The sequence below is a fragment of the Asterias rubens genome, chromosome 15 (genome assembly GCF_902459465.1).
Source record: "Asterias rubens chromosome 15, eAstRub1.3, whole genome shotgun sequence".
Classification (NCBI taxonomy): Eukaryota; Metazoa; Echinodermata; class Asteroidea; order Forcipulatida; family Asteriidae; genus Asterias; species Asterias rubens.
The window spans coordinates 13,853,675-13,872,053 of NC_047076.1; the positions used below are offsets into that span (position 1 = coordinate 13,853,675).

At 38.5% G+C, this 18,379-nt stretch overlaps 1 protein-coding gene across 3 annotated transcripts in view; it reads left to right on the forward strand.

Annotated features, from left to right (window-relative positions):
- LOC117299831 (partitioning defective 3 homolog) overlaps positions 1-18,379 on the forward strand; it is a 99,949-nt gene that overhangs the window by 35,682 nt on the left and 45,888 nt on the right. For all 3 annotated transcript variants that reach the window (XM_033783376.1, XM_033783374.1, XM_033783377.1), the window contains 8 exons: positions 1,323-1,560; positions 5,578-5,702; positions 6,511-6,672; positions 9,212-9,336; positions 10,175-10,300; positions 15,632-15,882; positions 16,806-16,945; positions 17,754-17,906. In XM_033783376.1, the coding sequence (XP_033639267.1) occupies positions 1,323-1,560; positions 5,578-5,702; positions 6,511-6,672; positions 9,212-9,336; positions 10,175-10,300; positions 15,632-15,882; positions 16,806-16,945; positions 17,754-17,906 (1,320 nt within the window). The remainder of the gene's footprint in view (positions 1-1,322; positions 1,561-5,577; positions 5,703-6,510; positions 6,673-9,211; positions 9,337-10,174; positions 10,301-15,631; positions 15,883-16,805; positions 16,946-17,753; positions 17,907-18,379) is intronic.

Sequence of the window (18,379 nt, forward strand, 5' to 3'; positions counted from 1 at the left end):
GTCATCATTTTTACATTAGGGCTTCAGCTTTGTCTTTTGATTAATTGTAGACATCCTTGTTCCCCATGTCCATCACATGGGATTAAAAAGTTTGGATCCCATCAAGCCTGAAACCTGGAATAGATAAAGAGAAAAAAGGGGGTTTTCCCTGTTCTGTAGTACTTCTGTAGTAGTACAATAAATAAAGCCTTTTGGGTGTGATAATATAAACTCCTTTTTACTAGTCATTAATCATTTGTTATATCAGTCAAAACACACAAGAAAACATATCGTGTATGGGTGTGGTACCTTTAGAGTTCAAGAAATAGTTAATTGCCGGACGTTTCGACCCTAGCAGAGTCACTACATGTTGGAACAAGTTGTGTTTAGGTTTGAGGGGATGAGCAGCAGATGGAATGTTATCTCTTTTCTGTACATAAACACAATCTCTTTATAAACACATTGTGTGTGTTTATCAGTTGTGTATATACAGTAAATCCACACACACATAAAGTTCCCAGTCTCTGTGGCATGGTGGTATGGAAAGGCTGTACAATCTTTCTCTATAGTAGAAACAAGAGCTACGTTTTAGCAGTAGACTGGTTTACATTTGGAGCTACTGGAGTGTGTATTACCATGGAGCTATCTAACTGTATACTCTTTACAAGGTCAACCACCAGATGGCATTGTCAACTGTAGATTGGAATGTATAATTAGAGGCCCCACTCCATCACACCATAGAGCTTGCTCTATGATGACACCGATAGTTTCTAGCAATAGTATTGAGGCCAATGTTTGGAGAACTTGTCAAAATCTTTTAGCTTGGGAGCATTGTCTGTGATTTCTCTAGTGGCATATGTTTGAGCAGGAGACCAGACTTTCTGCGTCTTCTCACCCATACACTCTTGGTTTGCTGAGATATAGAACAAAGATCCATTCCAACAGCTTTATTCCAGGTACTGCATCTCTTTGGAGCTCCTTACCTGGTGCATGTTTCCCCGCAATCCTTCAATCTAGACCGTTTTAAGAAGAATATAAATTCCTACCTCGAGCTCCTCAAGTTATGTTTCACATTATCAAAATGTTACTTCTTGTTTCCCCTTACCAGCTCTGGCTAGCCTTGTTTGGGGCAAAAAACGAAAAGAAGGAAAAAAAGAAAAAAAGTTGTAGCTCTATCTAATAGGCTTATGTGATTTTTGATTTGATTTGCGGTAACACCATGTGAGTGCCAGGTAGAATGTTGTTCTTTAGAGAACTGTCTTGCTATTGCTAAATATATTCTACTGCCGCCAAGTAGATTTGAAGCTCACAATTATAACAAATCAATGTTGTTTTACTTTCAGCTGATTGCTATTTTCGATGAGCAAGACCGACCACGCCCCTCTGGTCATCTTATACTGGATGGTACTAGCACCTGTACCAGCTCTGTAGGCACAGCGAGCCCTTTACTCAACTTCAACAGCCTGGATACCAATGGACAGATGAATAATAGTAATAATAAGATGATGTCGAGTCATTATGGAGACTTTGATGAGCCGAGTGAAGTGGATGTTGTGGTGACAGGAGATGAAATATCAACAGGTCAGTACAATTTGTATTTTCATTACTAAGGGAATCAATGTGTGGTGAAGAGGTTTTCAACTAGCGGTTTAAACCCGCTAAGGCCTGGTTCTCGATAATTTTACCGAGACGAAAGCACACACCTTTTTTTTTTCTTTTTTTTTTGCAACTTCGATTACCAATTGAGCCCAAATTTTTACAGGTTTCTTATTTTATGCATATGTTGGGGGTGCACCAAGTGAGAATGCTGGTCGTTGACAAATTACCAATTGTGTCCGGTGCCTTTAGATGTTTAAGTTTTTAACTTTTCCCCGACATTTGGCTCCAAAATAGATTGTGTGATTAGGAACATTTTAAACCCACCAAGTGAGAATGCTGGTCGTTGACAAATTACCAATATTGTCCGGTGCTTTAGATGTTTAAGTTTTTAACTTTTCCCCGACATTTGGCTCCAAAATAGATTGTGTGATTAGGAACATTTTAAACACACCAAGTGAGAATGCTGGTCGTTGACAAATAACCAATATTGTCCGGTGCTTTAGATGTTTAAGTTTTTAACTTTTCCCCCCGACATTTGGCTCCAAAATAGATTATGTGATTAGGAACATTTTAAACCCATCTCCCCAACTATCTAAAATGATTTAGAAGCACACAGCTGCCCTGACTGAAACAAAGAGGTTTAACTGTTGGATATTAATATGAGGGGTGCAGACAGGTTGAAGAAGGGGTTACCAATCAATTTAATGTCTCCTAAGCTAGCCAGGAATGTATAGCCTTGAGGACCTTGATGATTTCACTAAAGGGTCAGTATAAGCAAGAAGGGGTTGGGTGGCTAGTCTAGAGTACCCCCTTGAGATGTAAAGCAATTAAGGTGGCTAGAACTGGGCTTGAGGGAAGGAGGTCACTTAATGCCCACAAGATATTTGAAAACAGTTGCCTTGTCTTCTTTTTGGGGTTAATGGTCGACTTGTTCATATTGACTGATGAGTGGGTAGGATCGTACACTGAGCAATCATAGAGCAATGGGGTGAGGTTTTACACTTGACAAATACATTGTTTTATTAAGAAAAAATTACACACAACACTTGTAGATTGGAATTTTGACCCCATCTAGAGTTTAAAAGCTAGCTAGGGAAAACACAGTCTGCCAAAAGTATGCAATTTCTTTGAGGAGGGGGAATATGAAAGTCAATTACCAATAATGTTCCAACAATTAAAAAGTGACCAGTCTGTAGTCAATAAAGACTTTAGGATACACATGTAGTAATTTGGGATCCACTCCCATGTCCTTAACTCACTTACAGATGTTACATCTTCCTCCATGGAATAAGTAAGAGCCATTAATGTTGCCATTGTTCACAAAGTGAATACACACTTTTGTTAAATGAAGCTTATTGGAGCAGTAAATGAAATGCAGATGGGCATTGGGCTAGGTTCAGGCCGTTCATGGAAGAAGGGGGCTGTCCATGGAAGAAGGGGGCTGTCCATCACTAGGACAGGATAAACCTAGATAGAAACGGTCAGTCTTGAGTCTAAAATGTACCCATGGATATCCCTTTGAAACTCAGTCAGCATTATCCGTTAACAGAACATTGTTCTGTGGCCAGATGCCAGTTAAAACCCCTGAGGGCCAGTCAAAATTCACTCAAAGTGGTCTGGCTGGCTAGTTCATTGTGAAAAATATCCCTACTTCATTTGCAACAAGGACTAGTGAAAAACATGAGGTTAACATGGCAGTCACTAAAAATGTTAATGACGAACTCGTCAGTAACGCCAACTATTCTTTGGAAAATGGTAAAAAGACAATTGCTGTGAAGCTTTCCATCATCCGAAAATCAAGGTATTGACCCATTTCAACTGACGTCATTATCAGAAAAATCTTGAATGCGCCATACTGGTGGACAATTTCACTGTGCGTTTTCATATATGACTCTATGCCATGCGTTATGCAGTGAAGTGTGCATATTAGGCGACGCGGCGTTAATACATGTAAACCTAACTGCCCACCAACATGGTGAGCGTGGCATCAGTCGCGGCGTGTGACGCGCGTGCAAGGGGTCAATATTCTAAAACTTGTTTATCTGGATCTCAGATTTACAAAGAAACTGGAAACAAAACTATGTTGTTATGTGTTCATTACAAATAACAGGTACATGTTGGCCTATATGAAACAAAAATGGGATAAAGATCCAAAATTGCTGAAATTCTTGTCATTCTAGTAAGGATGAATGACTGAGTCTGTGGTTAGGGGATCCCCCCTGGGAGAAGAGATAAACCTTAAAGGTTTTGACCCTTTTGCTACTCTGCAGTGAGCAGGTAATGTGGTGTAACCATAAAGGCTTTCATTGTAGATTTATGAGGGATAGACTGTTGGATATAAGTACCTGCAGATGAATACAGCTGTCCATTTCACAAAATTCTTAGGACTTAGGACGAGTCCCAGCCCTGCACTGTAGCATGCAGACCTGCAGATTAATCCTAAGTTAGGAAGAGTTACTCGTCCTAACACGAGATAAGACGAGTCCTAACTCTTTGTGAAATCGACGGCAGGGCCCAATTTCATGGCTCTACTTAACTGACGAACTCTGTGCTTATAAATGATCACCATTTTCATGCTTACTGTGCAAGCGACAGATTCCTGCGCTAGCTCTAAAGCAATTAATGCTGAGAAATGTGGAGTACGCATGCACACAAGCAAAAATTCCCTGCTAACCTGTGGAATATGTTTAACGTAAGCGCAGAATTCCTTACTTCCGTAAGCGCCAAATCTTTGCTTGCGGTAAGCACCGATTCTTTGCTTACGGTAAGCAGAGCTAGAAATTGATGAAATGAAATTCTTGGCCTTGCTTCCCCTTCAAAAGTTTCCTATAGACTTAAGGATCTTCCAACGGAAGCGCCCTTTGTGAAAAAAAAATTGCCTTGCCGTCTCAAAGCTTAAATTCCAGGCCTGTCGTTTAACAGTCTTCCAAGCTGCATTGTGAATTTCTAAGGAGTTCACAATCAACCACATGACATTGCATTTCACTCCTACATTTTCATGATAACAAGAAGATCCATCAACATTAATCCAGTAACAAATTGAAAACCTGTTTAATCAGTAGCAATTTCATGAGCCACAGGTCCTGAACTTTGCTCTTGAAGGGGTACAACAGTTTTCTTATGGTAAGGGGCACTTCCACTGGGAGTAGTTTGTATTGGAACCTTGCAGAGGGCACCACAGCAAAAAGCACAGGGCACCACAGCAATTGTTGTAGGTGCCAGCCGTTGGTTATTTCGAGGCCTGGACACATTTTTTTTGACAGTATGGAAAACAATTGAAGCTACAGTTTTTCATTTATTAACACCGTACTGTTGAAGTTCATGAGGCTATAGGCGCATGAACCTTTTCTCAACTCAAGCCCACTTCTGTTGACGTTGGCATGGTACCTAATCCCCTTCCCTAAAGTTACAACCAACCTCTGAAAAGGTATCCCCTCTAGTCGGATCCCTTGGGCAATATTATCATAGCCATCCTTAACTCAAGGCTAAGGGGTAAGGGACATGACCGCGAAGTTCAAGTATGCTGCTTTATGTTGATTTAACAGTTAAAGAATCCTCATGGTAACTTTTGTTTGTTTATGTTAGTCTGTGAGAAACACTCAGTGACAGGACCATTCACAAATTAAACTGTTTATTTTGATGATCTGCCAAGTTGAAGGACCTCTCCAGTGTTATTTCATCAATGTTATATTTGGTGCCTATATAAACTCTTTCAACTGAGCAACTTAGCAAGGGTCCCTTGTTAAATTGTAGCAAGGTTGTAAAATTTTACCTCGTGTGAAAATTTAACAATTTTTGTAGAGTGCAGGGTGCCTTGTAGCAGCATTGCTACATTTTGTCAGAGTTCCAAACCTACAACAAAATCTTACGCAAGCGAAAGTTTTGACCAAGGACTTAAGCAAAATTATTGTGAGGAGGGAACCTAAGAAACTGAGGACCTAATAATTTGTTTCTTTTGATTATTGATTTTGATTATTGATTTTGATTTTGATGATTTAGATCCCAAGCTGCATGTTCGACGAGGGAGTGATCCGATCATACCAATCATGAACGGTGATCCACAGAAATGGAACAACGATCCTGAGACTGACATTGATTCTAATGCCAACACCTTGCCAGACAAGGTAACTAGTAATTTCATCCCAATCAAGTTTCCTAAACCAACAGTTCGTCCGGTTTTATTTTTTGAGGTTTGCAGTAGCCCCATGTGTAAATCTCAACTCCTGGTTCTTTTCAGAACAAACGCTACTAAAAAGAGATTTACATGGGGCTACCACAAACCTCTCCTAACTATACTTCAAGGATGCAAAGGTTCTACTCCTACTTCATTCATGGTTTTGAAAAAGCTTGGGAATTGTCAACATAATGTTTTTTAATTTCTGACTTGTGCATCACCAAGTTTGTTTAAAACCTTTGTTTGGCCAAGTGAGAGCAATTTAAAGAATTATGACTGTGTCAGAACTGGGCCCAATTTTGTTGCCTGTAAGCACAGAAAAGTATTGCTTAACAGATAACTAGCCAAAACAACATTTAGTGTACACTTGTTGTCACTGGTGCCCCACTCAATTTAAGACAAGCACTATTTTCTGCTTAACAGCTTAATGAAATTGGGCCCAGATGGCTTTGGCTAGGGGTATGGCTAGATTGCTGAAAACCTTATTCCTCAATGTTGTTGCTGCATTCTGTAGCCATAGCCATAAGGATGGCCAAAGTCACTTGATCTAAACACAGCCCTATATTGTATCTAACCTCTGACCCTAGATATCTCACATACCTTGAACTTATTATTCTTATCATTTTATCAGAGCTATGTTACCCCCCTCAGTTTGTATTTCATTTCATTGTAATTACTCACATACCTAGCCAAGATGTTGGGTTATCTATTTGTCATCCTGTCCAATCTTACATTTATCTGTTATGATTGGTTTACAGAAACCAAGCCAAGTAATAATTGAGAAGCGTCGAGGAAGTAAAGATGAACTGAGCAGCGCCTTCTCTCGGTTTGGACGGGATTCTTCCAGACAGTCAATCTCAGGGACGCTTCAAAATAACATGTATAAATGGGCAGAAGCGCAAGAAAAGACTCAAAACGAGGTGAGATTACCATTGGTCTGGCTCCCAGGTTCATAGTCATTATTAGATCACACTAAAAACAAGCGAAAGGTGTCTGGCTAGTTAACATGTGGGCCCCTGACTGCCCTGACTTCAGCTACAGCTATTACTAGATCAGTCCTTGGTCAGTGATTAACCAATGGCCATTTCAACTGAAATAGCTATTCGATACGACGGCAAAAAAAAAACGGATCCCAGAAGTTGTCAACTTTGGGATTTTTAATTCTTGGTCTGCAAGTTCATACCTACTGTACCATCCACACACATCTCAACAGTAACACCATTGTAGTATTTCTCACAAAGTATTTCCCACAGATTGTTTTTATCGGTTGTTTATTTTCAACCTTGTTCTCTGAAGAGGTCTGTCATAAATCCAAGTGTTTATAAACGAAGAGGAGTATTTTATAAACGAATGACATTTATACAGAATCTGGAAAGTGGTGATGACAAGATATTGCTAACACTTTTGTGTGGTCAAGGACAAGGGGTACATCGTAACAATAATAGTAATAATAATAAAGACGACGTGTAATGCGCACTTATTCACCCTGCTGGGTGTTCAAGGCGCAGTAAGTCTTAGAACACGTTTGAGCAAGCAAAACAGGAGTGGTTGTATTTTGCTTTCAATTCTACTTGGCCCTACTTTATGGCTCTTCTTACTGCTGAATTCTGTGCTTATGATCACCTTTTTCTGCTTACTGTGCAAGCGCCGAGTCTCTGCGCTAGCGGTGTAAGCAAAGAACTCCTGGTACTGATGCTGGTAGCAAAGAGGTGCGCCAATTCTTTGCTTATGGTAAGCAGAGCCATGAAATTGGGCCCAGATGTCTTAAATGTGTTTTTCTGTTTGAAGGCGTCCACAGTTAAATTGTTGTTCACATATTTTACAGTTTAGCGCCTAAATAGAATCCCCATTCCTTCAGACTAGTAATTGCTAAATGAAAATCACTGAACTATAAATAATAACATTCTTCTTTAAACAGTTCAATTGTGTGGAAACAATGGCCATAAATATCCCTGACCACTAGTTGTAAATAATGAAATGCTGCTTGACTGAGTTGTGGATAAGTACAACCACCTGTGAGGCATGTGGAAGTCCTGGACATTATTTAGGTTTAGAGGGAAGGGGGCGGGGTTGCAAATACCACAACCCTAGATTTGTTTTATTGCTCCATGCCAAGATGGGTTGCATTTGTACAGGTGAAATCTTGTCAACTTGACAGTGTAAAAACCACAAAAGCAACAAATGACACTACTCAAAAAGAGATATTAAAATGGTGTTGCGGCAAACCTCTCTAAGTTACATCCATCATGCAAAGTTTCAAATCCTACTAAAAGGGACACGTTGCCTTGGATCGGACGAGTCGGTCTGTAAAAAGCATTTGCAACCCTTTGTTAAAAAATGCATATGGTTAGAAAGATGTTTTAAAAGTAGAACATAATGATCCACACAAGTTTGCCTCCATATTGCGTGGTTTTCCATTTACTTTGCGAACTAACACGGTCGGCCATTTATGGGAGTAAAAAATGTGACTCCCATAAATGGCTGACCGTGTTAGTCGACGAGGTAAAATTTTGAGGCATGTTTGTGTGGATCATTATATTCTACTGTTACAACATCTTTCTACCCATATGCATTTTTTAACAAACACTTTTTAAAGACCAACTCGTGCGATCCAAGGCAACGTGTTCGTTTAACAAATGACAAGTTAAGAAAATTAAAGCCGCCTTCATTCATGCTGTGGTCTGGTACCTTTTTATCAGTTTTTGAAATCATTGACTCTTCATTGCTGAGACAATGGATCTAGCTGTATAGTTTGGATTGATCCCAAGAAACAGTCTCCATTCTTTACTGAGTCTTGTAGGACTTCTTGTCTTAAATCAACAAACCTGATTTCTTGCCTACAGCCACATGGGGATATAGTAGAGTGTTTATGTTGTTAATGTGCAAGTTGACATTCCATTGTCTACCACCCAGAATTAATGGTTTTGGGCTACCTTTTGAGGAGGGTTGAATGGAGCAATTGGTTGATCAGATCCATACAAAGTGGGTTCTCCAAACAAGTGTGAACCTAATGGTTGACCAGACGCAGCAATTCAACATGGTTGTTTCATGTTTTGCTAGGAATGGCAATGGTTTTTGCTTGTGTGACTGCTGATCAGTGCCCAGTTTCATGGCTCTGCTTAATACCGTAAGCACAGAATTGGCGCTTACTGAAGCAGGGAATTCTGTGCTTACGGCAGGCATATTTCACGGGTTTGTGGAGAATTTTGGCTTTAGCGCGTGCGTACTCCACTTTTTACATTCTGCACTTACTAGGCTAGCGCAGAAATTCAGCGCTAGCATGTAAGCTGGAAATCGTGATCGATAGCGCAGAATTTGGCGGTAAGTAGAGCCATGAAAATGGGTCCAGAGCTGGATCAAGCGCTGGTGTAAACTCTACATTTGGTTTGGCCACCTTTTGAGCTGCATGTGTTATACTCTAAAAACTTCTTGTCTTAAGTTTTCTTTCTTTGGTTACAGACAAACGGAAGGAAGGACTCTGAAGAGGGCAACGATGACATGGAAAGGGAAAAGATTATTATAAAGAATGATGGAACGCCACTTGGTATTCAGATTATTGCACGAGTTGAAAATGATGATGACAGGTGAGTAGAGGTCAAAGGTCATAGGGCAACCTGTTACAGTTTTGTTAAGTGTTATGTCAAAGTTCAAATAAACAGTTTGTGTGGATGTCAAGGTTGGACAGTCAGTTACCTTTTGAATAGATTACATTGATGTGTCAATGGGTGAAAACCCAAATTAATATTCTTAATCCCTGATGCAAATTTAACATCTAATAAATTGTTTGCAGTACCCGCTGCTAAAACATAGGATTCAAACTGCCTCTAGCTACTGGGCAATCTCGGTGGTCTAGTTGGTATGACACTGCTCTAGATTTGCAAAGGTCGTAGGGTCGAATCCAACCTGAGTAATATGCCTGTGATTTTTTCACAGAACTCGGGAAAGTACTTTGTATACAGTGCTTACTTACATGGTGTATGTGGGTAAAAACCAAAATGCAATATTTATCCCCGATGCAAATTTAACATCCATTAAATAGATTTCACCTAGGATGTTTCAAAGGGCACCAAGGCAGTGACCAGAGGATTTAAGCGCCAAGCTGACAAAGCCAATCTAGCTCAAGCTGGCAAAGCCAATCTCTCTCATACAAACATTGGTTTACATCAACGATTATGAATTGCACCAATCAAAACAGTTTTGGAGGGCGAGCTTCCTTCCAAAAATTTAGGCCGCCCTGCCAAAGAATTGGTCGCCCTGCTAAAATTATTGGCCGCCCTGCCAACCAAATGACTGCATTTTGTACGATTAAACGAGTACCTGACAAGCCATAACCGACTTTAAAACTCCAGCATCAGAAATGCGTTAGTAAAGTCTGTGAGGAACACTGATTTGGAATGAATTGTTTTAAATTTCTTTGTTCAGTGCGTATGGTTTGGTGATCCATGGTATAGAGACTGGAGGCAGGGCAGCTAGAGATGGTAGATTGCGGCAAGGCGATCATATACTCACTATTAATAAACTGGACATCACCGAAATGACATTCGATGGGTAAGTTTAGTCAGGTACTCGATTCCTAGCCTTGGATCGGTCGAGTTGGTCTATGAAAAGGTTTTGTCACCGTTTGTTATCAAAACGCGTATGGTAAGAAACATGTTTCAAAGTAGAATATAATAATCTACACAAATATGCCTCGAAAATACGTGGTTTTCATTTTATTTTGTGAGCAAACACGGTTGGCCATTTTATTGAATCAAAAACTTGACTTTCTAGAATGGCGTGCCATTTACTTCACACAACATATGAGGAAAACTATGCAATTTCAAGGCATATTTGTGTGGATCGTTATATTCTACTTTGAAAATATCTTTCTAACCATATGCATTTCATAACAAACGGTTTCAAACACTTTTCATAGACCAACTCGACCGATCCAATGCAACGTGTTCCTTTAACTGTGTGTCAATCTGTATTGCTAAAGCAGAGTATGATGTAACAATACAAATCACTATGGTATTGCTGGCAAGTCATCAACAGATGAATCTTACTTCTTTGTAAAGACGGCCCCTGCACTTTCTTGATGCAGTTGTTGTAATTCTCTTCACTCAATATACTAGTAAAAGATTATGCTAGTCAAATGGGATTTGCTGAGAACTTGAAAATAAAAAATTGGGTGAGAGGCCGTTTTAAAATACAAACTATTTTCTTGTTAATCAAAAAGCTTTAAAAAGGAAAAAGAAATACACATTGACCACAGCTTTCTCTTTTGGAGGGAGAACATTAAGGAATTATTTGATGAGTTTTTAACCATGTGAACTTGGTGCCTTCTTCAACAGGTAATTATGATTATCCGATAATCCTTAAGATTTAATTTAAAATCAACCAAGAGGTCATCGGTTGAAGTTCCGCTCCAGTCAATTTTTCTTTTTTAAACCCCAAACTGTTATAAACTTACCCTGTCCGTTTCCATTTTGGTTAATTACTAAATACTTCAAACAAACCCATACACTTTGCAGAGTTATTTTGATATGTTATTTTATAGTTAAAGGATTATACAAAATTCTTTCAAGACTTTGACCAAGGGAGAGGGTTGTAAATTAAGACAAACTTCTAGTAAAAGAGAGCAAGAGTGGGTTTAGTTGCAGTCAAGAAAACTCCAGTGAACTCACTCACCTATAAAAGCCATAAATCACAAAATTCCTGTCGGTGATAAATTACTGCAGTGACCAGGCGGCCAATAGTAGACGTCTTTTATGTTAGAAAAATTTGGCGTTAAATTTGGTTAAAATTGAGCTGTAAATTGGTTAGGTGTAAATTTGAGTGAATTTTTAAAGAACTTGAGGCAGCTTTGCTGGGGTGTAGTGATGATGGATATGAGGTGTAATTTCTTCACCATGAAATTACAAAAATGAATAAATCAAGTTTGTGTATTTCAGTCAGCTAGAGATAGAGTGGTTTGGTTCTGCAGTGGACCGGTAGTCAACTCTGGCAGTGATTGTGTTAATGTATTTAGTTCACACTCTGGGGACTAGACTTTACATGTGTAGAAAGGTCCTTTCAAGTTTCAGTGGTTTGCCTTAAAGACACTGGACACCTTTGGTAATTGTCGAAGACCAGTCTTCTCACTTGGTGCGTCTCAATAATTATATGCATAAAATAACAAACCTGTGAAAATTTGCACTCAATTTGGTCGTGAAATTGCAAGATAATAATGGAAGAAAAACACCCTTGTCGCATGAAGTTATGTGCTTTCAGATGCTTGATTGCAGACCTAAATTTCCAATTCTGAGGTCTCGAAATCAATTACAAATATTGTACTGAGATATAACTTCTTACTAAAAAAACAACATTACTTCTACTTGGCTAGTACAGTGATTTAAGTTCGCTTTTCTGAGATCACTTGGCATCACAACCAAAATTAATAAATGCAATTTAATAAAATAATAATAATAACAATGGCTTCTTATATCGCGCTCAGGTTCGTCACGCAGTGACGCTCATGGCGCTCCAACATTATTACCCCTGGTCACTGGGCCTTAAATTATTCCTTAAACCATCTCAGCTCCCTGGGGAGTATACAGCCTTGTGCAACAAATGCACTACTCAGCTAAATCAATCACAAGAACCATCTCTGCCCTCACAGGTACCCATTTACCCCTGGGTGGGGAGAAGCAATTATAGTGAAATGTCTTGCTCAGGGACACAAATGTATCGACTGAGATTCGAACTCACACTCTGCTGAACAGAAATACTAGAGCTAGAATTCTTTGTTCTAATCCGCTCGGCCACAACACCCACTTGCCATTGTAAGAACTAGTTTACTCTTGGGATTCATTTGCATTTATTGAAAAAAGCTCTAACGTTGCAGGAAGTAACAGATCCATTTTATTTTTTATAACAAAGGACACTTTCTGACATTTGTTTAGACTCAATAATCCACAGGTGTGCGATCCTTTATTAACCAAACTAAGATAAACCAACTGTTTATTTTTATGACTTATACAAATAAGAGTCATCTAGTGAAAATAATCTCCACACAATATTTACAGTTTGTAGGTGAAAGGTTTCGTGTATAACATGTTTTTAAAACAGATTCTAGGGTGACAGAATGCATAAATCTAAAAAGAATTGTTGCGGCTCGCTCAAGTTGCAATAAATGTCAAAAGATCACCACTTGGGGGCTTAATTTAGAAAACAATGTTATAACAAGGTAGCATTTACAATAACAAATGAACTCACCTATTTTTTGTTTTTACTACTACATGTACATATTATAATATCTGGTTTCATAAATAGTTACCAGAATGTTTAAATCTCCTGTTGATGTCATCATTCACAAATCCACCCGAAAGCTTTTTGCTGATCTTTAAGAAAAGAAAACAAAAAATAATGAAGTCTGAGAGCAATCCTAAAATAGAATTGTGCTTTAAAGCCATTATACACTTTCGGTACAGAAAAGCAATAAAAAGTTCACAGATTTACAAATAACTTACAGGGTTTACAGAAGGTAAGGGTAAAAAAACCCAAAGTGGTATACTTTGCCTTTAAAGACCCTTGACACCTTTAGTAATTGTCAAAGACAAGTCTTCTCACTTGGTGCATCTCAACATATGCATAAAATATCAAAATGTGAAAATTTTAGCTCAACTTGTCGCCAAAGTTGCAAGATAATAATAAAAGAAAAAACACGCTTGTCACACGAAGTTGTGTGCTTTCAGATGCTTGATTTCAGGACCTCAAAATCTAATTCTGAGATCTCTAAATCAAATTCGTGGAAAATAACTTCTTCCTCGAAAACTACGTTAATTCACAATGTTTTATACTATCAACCTCTCCCTATGACTTGTTACCAAGTTAGGTTTTATGCTAATAATTATTTTGAGTAATTACCAATAGTGTCCACTGCCTTTAAAGCGGAATCTTTAAACACATTTTGTGTTGTAGCAAAAATTCTGTGCTTGTTTTTATATCTTCTAGAAATAAATAAATAAACAACTTGTTTGAATAATAGAGGAATGCACTTCCAGTGGCATAAGTGCATGGGTTTTTAAGACTCTTGGGGCATATTCCAAAATTACTTAGCCACATTTTCACCAGCATTGTAATTAGTTTTCCAAATGATGTATCTTGACCTTTTGAACCTTGACCCTACATGTACAAGGTCGCATGGTGTTAGATAGGAGACAGTGAATGGTGAATCCAGTATACCGTACAACGTGTTTAATATGGCATATTAGAGTTGATGGGTTTGTTATGGCGTATAAGAGTTGAAAATTTGCCATGTCTAGCAAGAGTTGCATCATGTTTATGTGTACACTGTAGTTAAAGGTACCTTTGCCTTGGATTTGGCGTGTTGGTCTTTGTTATGAAATGCATATGGCCAGAAAGATGTTTTAAAAGTAGAACTTAACTCAAGTATAACTCAAAATTGCACGGTTTTCCTAACACAGTCCTGCGAACTAACATGGTTGGCCATTTTATGGAGTCAAAATTTTGACTCATTTTGATACCACAAAATGGCCGACCGTGTTTGTTGGGGACAATTTCGTTCAATTTCGAGGCATGTTTGAAAGGATTATTATATTCTATTCTTCAGACAATACTTACAAAGAGTAACTATAAATATAAATATTGTATGTCATTTCTTAATTTTTTGAGATTTTGACTGTCATGCGTCCTCGAACAGGCTGGTCCTGGAGAGAGCGCAATATAAGATCAATAAATTATTATTATTAAATATGAATAGTAAACTTGCGGATACAACCATGAGTAAAAATCTCTTTTGAAGGAGTATTAGCTCTGAAATGAGCCGGTTTGGTCTCGACGTTTCAAACAGTATACTCTGCTCGTCTTCAGGAGAATGCTGGACTACTGGAGGAGGTTGCGCTTATGTATGGCTGGATATACTTACAAAGCCCAAGGAGTAATGTTGAAACCACAAATTAAAAAAAACCCAGTCACTTCACCTGTAAACTCTTTGGGGTCCTTTTTGAGTTGAAACTCAAAGCTTTAAAAAATTAGCCGTGAAATATTTCATCCTTTGTTATTGTTACTATAAATATAACTCTTTACAACCCCTTGGCATATCTGACATGCGTAGCGTTCTGATTTATGACAATTGTGCACTCCTTTCAGTGCTCTACATTTCATGCATGACTCGTCATCCAAACCTTTATTTCCTTGGGTGTTACTAATTGTCTTACAACCTAACAATGAATTTATTATAGCAGGTATATTATCACAATGAGACAGACTATGATATCAATCTCTTTGCCTTACGACCCCACGACGAAGTTCAAACTGTCTGGGTCATATTTCTAATGTGTTATGAGTTATCAGTATCCAACCTGTCATACATGATGAATGATTCGAAGTGTTACTTTCAAGTGTTTGTTAACGGGACACTTTCCACTAAATAAAAGCATTGGTGTTAAATTACACCGACGTCAAACTTTACCAAGTGCTGATTTACCCAGACGTTGATAGAGATAAGTTGCATTCATAAAATAACTAACATAAATGGTACACAAAAACTAGATAGGGAGCTTACAGTTAAAGTGTAATTTAGAGAATAAAAATGTACAGAAGCTTAAGATAATGTAGGACCGTCTTTTAAGTAAATAATGATGTCTTTAAGTTGAATTTGAGGAGAGTGGGGGAGGCAAAGCATAACTATGGTCTCTTTAAGTTGGGAGGGTAGTGCATTCTGATCTTCCAGTCAGCCTAAAGTGAATGTACCCATGCCTACATCCTTACGGGCTGTGAAAGGGGTTAGCCTGTTTCAGCCACAGGAGTAGGTAGCAACTTGACCCTGGTGACAGGCTCTCATTGTTCATTCTTTCTTCATTAATTCATTGTTTTTTTATTTTTATGTTTCAACAGTGCTCAGGAGTTATTGCGTGATGCGATGCGTACAGAGTCAGTGACACTTACTGTAGAACGTGAGCAACAACCATCAGATGATAATCAGAATCACTCTGTCGAGTCTTCGAGGGTACCCCCTGATGTTCCTGCCCGTGCCCCAGCGACATCACTCTCTAAAGAAGAGTCTCAGTCACAGAAGGTTCATAATATCATCGCACCGACTAACACTAGGAGAATCGGAAGAAAGCTTTATGTACAACTAATGAAAGGTTAGGAAACAAACAAACAAACAAACAAACAAACAAACAAACAAACAAACAAACAAACACACAAACACTCCAACAAACAAGTAAATAAATAAACAAACAAACAAATAAAACAAACAAACCCACAAACAGTTTTCTGACGATGGGTCTAGAGCAAGCTAGTCGAAATGTTGAGACCAATAGTTAAAAAGTTAATTATGAACCCATAAGCTGAAGTAGTAGCCTCAGCCAATTTTATTGTCTCCCGAACAATCCGATAAATCTACTCTGCAGTAGTAGAATGTAGACAGACTGTTCTCTAAGAACAAACTCTACCTCACCATGCAATGCCTCAAATCATATAAACAAACAGTTCCAGTTCATACTTGATTCAAGCTCTGGTGATTCTGTTCAGCAGAGTGTGGAATCAAGTCCCAGTCGTGACACTTATGTCCTTAAGCTAGACACTTTACCATGATGCTCCGTCTTCGGATGGGACGTAAAGCCCTTGATTCCTTGTGTTGTGTAATTCACGAAAAAGAACCGAGTGCACTTATCGAAAAGCGAAGGAATTCACCCCTGTGTTCCTGGTTTAATTGGCAGCATATTGCAGCACGGCACGTTGTAAACCATTACAAGGTTATGTGTAAAGGAATAGGTCTTAAACTTCTAAAGCGTAGCTCCACAATACCGTACAGGAAGATACTGAATGTTGAATCGCCTTGAGCGTCACTGAATTATAAGAAGCCATAATTAATTTAATTAATTAAAAGACAGACATCATTTGTTGACGTACCTGATGAATAAATTTAATAAATATCTATCTTCACCATTTATTGCTTTAAATCTTACACAAACAAGGACCAACAAGGAATTCACTCAGAGAAGTCAAATCGTATGCATTTATTTATTTCTGTTTTCAATCATTGTCCATCTTATCTCTGTAGGTCCTCAGGGGTTAGGCTTTAGCATCACTACGAGAGATAACGCTGTAGGGGGCAAGAACCCAATCTACATTAAGAACATCTTGCCTAAAGGAGCAGCTATCGCTGATGGAAGATGTAAACCAGGAGACAGACTGCTTGAGGTAAGACTAGCATCGAGTCAATCAGTTTAAGGAGACTGACTGCTGGAGGTAAGACTAGCAATGAGCGTATCAGTTTAAGGAGACAGACTCCTGGTTAAGTATGAAGTCTGGAATTCTCATTTGAATCTTAAGTGTGTTTCTGACAATATTTTGATGGTCACAGCATTGTCAAATTACAAATTTAAAACTGCAGTGCTCCAGAACACGTCAGAGCACACTGATCAAAATGTCGATCAGAAACCGGTTCTTTTTAGACCCACTAATACTCACTAAGTTAGATTTCTTACTTAGTGTCACTGCAAACCGTACTTACTTAGTATTGTAGCGGCGCTGCTGATTGACCGGTAGGGGCGCTAGCATGACTCCCCGTCGGAGCACTGCTGGTGGCCCCTGCAGCCGATCGGTAAATCTGAACAGCGAATTTGCCCTCATTGTAATTTGGAGGTTGAAACTGAGATCCATTTTTTACTCAATTGTCCATTATACAGTGCTCTTAGGGAACAAATGCTTAACTTTGTGAGTGGAAATAATGCACATTTTCAGCTGTTTACTAACAGTGAAAAATTTGAATTTCTTATGAGTTCTACAGATGAATCTATTATTAAATGTGATGCCAAATTCGTCTTTTTATTTATGAATTTTAAAGAAAAACATAATGTCTGATTACCTCTTGCCAATGTATACTAAAATAATTCAGGTTTAAAATGTTTAATGTAACCCTCCCCGGGGTTAAGGGGTGTGTTCCAAGTTGGAATAAAAAACAAATGAATGAATGAATGAATTATTTCTGTGTGATTAATTCCATTAGGTGAATGGTATTGAGATGACCGGTAAGACACAGAGTGAAGCTGTTTCCATCCTACGCAGTGTCAGACTAGGAGGCGTCGTCAATCTTGTACTTTCTCGACAAGACTCTGGATCCACTGCTGCCACTCCTGAGAAGGTCTTACCCAGAGAATTGGTGAGTGTTGACAGCATCATACCATCACCCATCCATGACGAGGTAAACTAAACAAATTGGAATTCAGAGTTCAGATTTCTGAATAATTTTAAGATTTTGTTGTTTTTAAATTTGTGGGTATACTTCGCTTCAGCATTCACTGGATATGTACATGTATTGTTGTGTTTACATTGTCTCTGCTGCGCCTTGAACTTCTGTAAAGATTGATTTGGCACATTACAAATACCTACTATTATTATTATTATTATTATTATTATTATTTCATTTTATCACAGCATGCGAAAGAAAGATCTCATTTTCCTTTGTGCCGGTAACTCCTCGAGCCGGGCTACGTCCCGTAGCCTTAGATCTCAAGGGTCTTTCTCAGGATCCTCGCTGTTCCCAAAAGCGCTGCCTTCTGTAATATTATTATTATTATTATTATTATTATTATTATTATTATTATTATCATTATCATTATCATTATCATTATC